This window comes from Sphaeroforma arctica (genome assembly GCF_001186125.1).
Source record: "Sphaeroforma arctica JP610 unplaced genomic scaffold supercont1.5698, whole genome shotgun sequence".
In the NCBI taxonomy this organism is placed as follows: Eukaryota; class Ichthyosporea; order Ichthyophonida; genus Sphaeroforma; species Sphaeroforma arctica.
Genome location: NW_014034860.1, coordinates 1 through 1,315, shown reverse-complemented (window position 1 = coordinate 1,315; position 1,315 = coordinate 1). Strand labels below are relative to the sequence as shown.

The 1,315-nt window shown below is 47.8% G+C and overlaps 1 protein-coding gene across 1 annotated transcript; it reads left to right on the top strand.

Annotated features, from left to right (window-relative positions):
* Nucleotides 1–235: 235 nt before the first annotated feature.
* On the top strand, nucleotides 236–529 carry SARC_15158 (hypothetical protein; the record flags this gene model as incomplete). Its single annotated transcript, XM_014290717.1, has 1 exon — nucleotides 236–529. A coding segment is annotated over one exon (294 nt), but the record flags the coding sequence as incomplete, so codon positions are not given.
* Nucleotides 530–1,315: the final 786 nt, after the last annotated feature.

The following is a 1,315-nucleotide window of genomic DNA, read 5'->3' as shown; positions in this document are numbered from 1 at the left end:
TGGCAACGGCATGCAGCTACTGGTCAGTTATAGCTTTGTGCAGAGGCTACTAGATCAACCTGTCCACATGCCGTTGTGTAGAATACATTAATTCGCATTCACTACTACCACCTGAGCTGATTCAGCCACTCTTCACGCTTTTGTAGTCACAATGTTCGATTGCCAATGCCTCGATGGGCCACCCACAGCACCTCCATACTCACCCCAGTGCTCTGATACGCTCACTCACTCACAGCACTATGAGAACGTCAGCAGCGAACCCATGGCCACCATCGGACAGCACCTGCAAGAACTCAACCGCAAAATGGCTGAAGCCCCCTGCGCATACGACCCACCCGCCACAGCCGACATGCACAACACACGCTCAACGGATGACTACGACACGCACATGCACACGCACACAGCCGAGGACTATGACTCACACATGCACACGCTCCCCCATGCGCACGACCCTGATGCGGCCCACGACTATGGATGCTTCGACCGCTCATCGGATGTAGATGTGTTCGAAGAGTACATTGACGAGTAAGTGGCAGCATTCAGTTGTGAAGGGTATCGCGCAGTGTGCCATGCAAATGCTATCACGCGAACTCGCAAAACTCTTTAGTTAGAACAGCTCGCACACTCTTTAGTTAGACCCCATTGGACACTTCCCTTGCCCCAATAGACACTTCTCTTGCCCCAATAGACACTTCTCTTGCCCCAATAGACACTTCTCTTGCCCCAGTAGACACTTCCCTTGCCCCAGTAGACACTTCCCTTGCCCCAATAGACTCTTTTCTTGCTATGTGCTGTGGACCATATTTGTTTAGACCTGCGTTGCGAGCCATTCGCTTGTGACCTTCTGCTATAGCGCCTGTCCTCTAGACTCAGTTGGTTGTCGCGTGCGCTCATCCCACCCCATCGCCTTGACTGTTCTTGTCTGTCAATAGGTCTAGCTCCAGCATGACGAAGGCTACCTTGGCGTACTATGGACCTATGACATCCAACATAGCCCACTCCACCGCACCCTTAGGCAGCGCAGTACACAAAACGTACACGTCCCCAGGCATCTCCATCTGAGAAGCATGGCTAAATCTCTGGCACCAGCCACTGCCGCTACGACACAACAACCATCTACTGGGCCATGCATGCACACAACAAACCACTATAGCTACACTATGATACACACGTACAGCGCAATCAGTGTTCACGAGAAGAAATCTTCTATATATATATATATATATATATATATATATATATATATATATATATATATATATATATATATATATATATATATATATATATATATATATATATATATATATATATA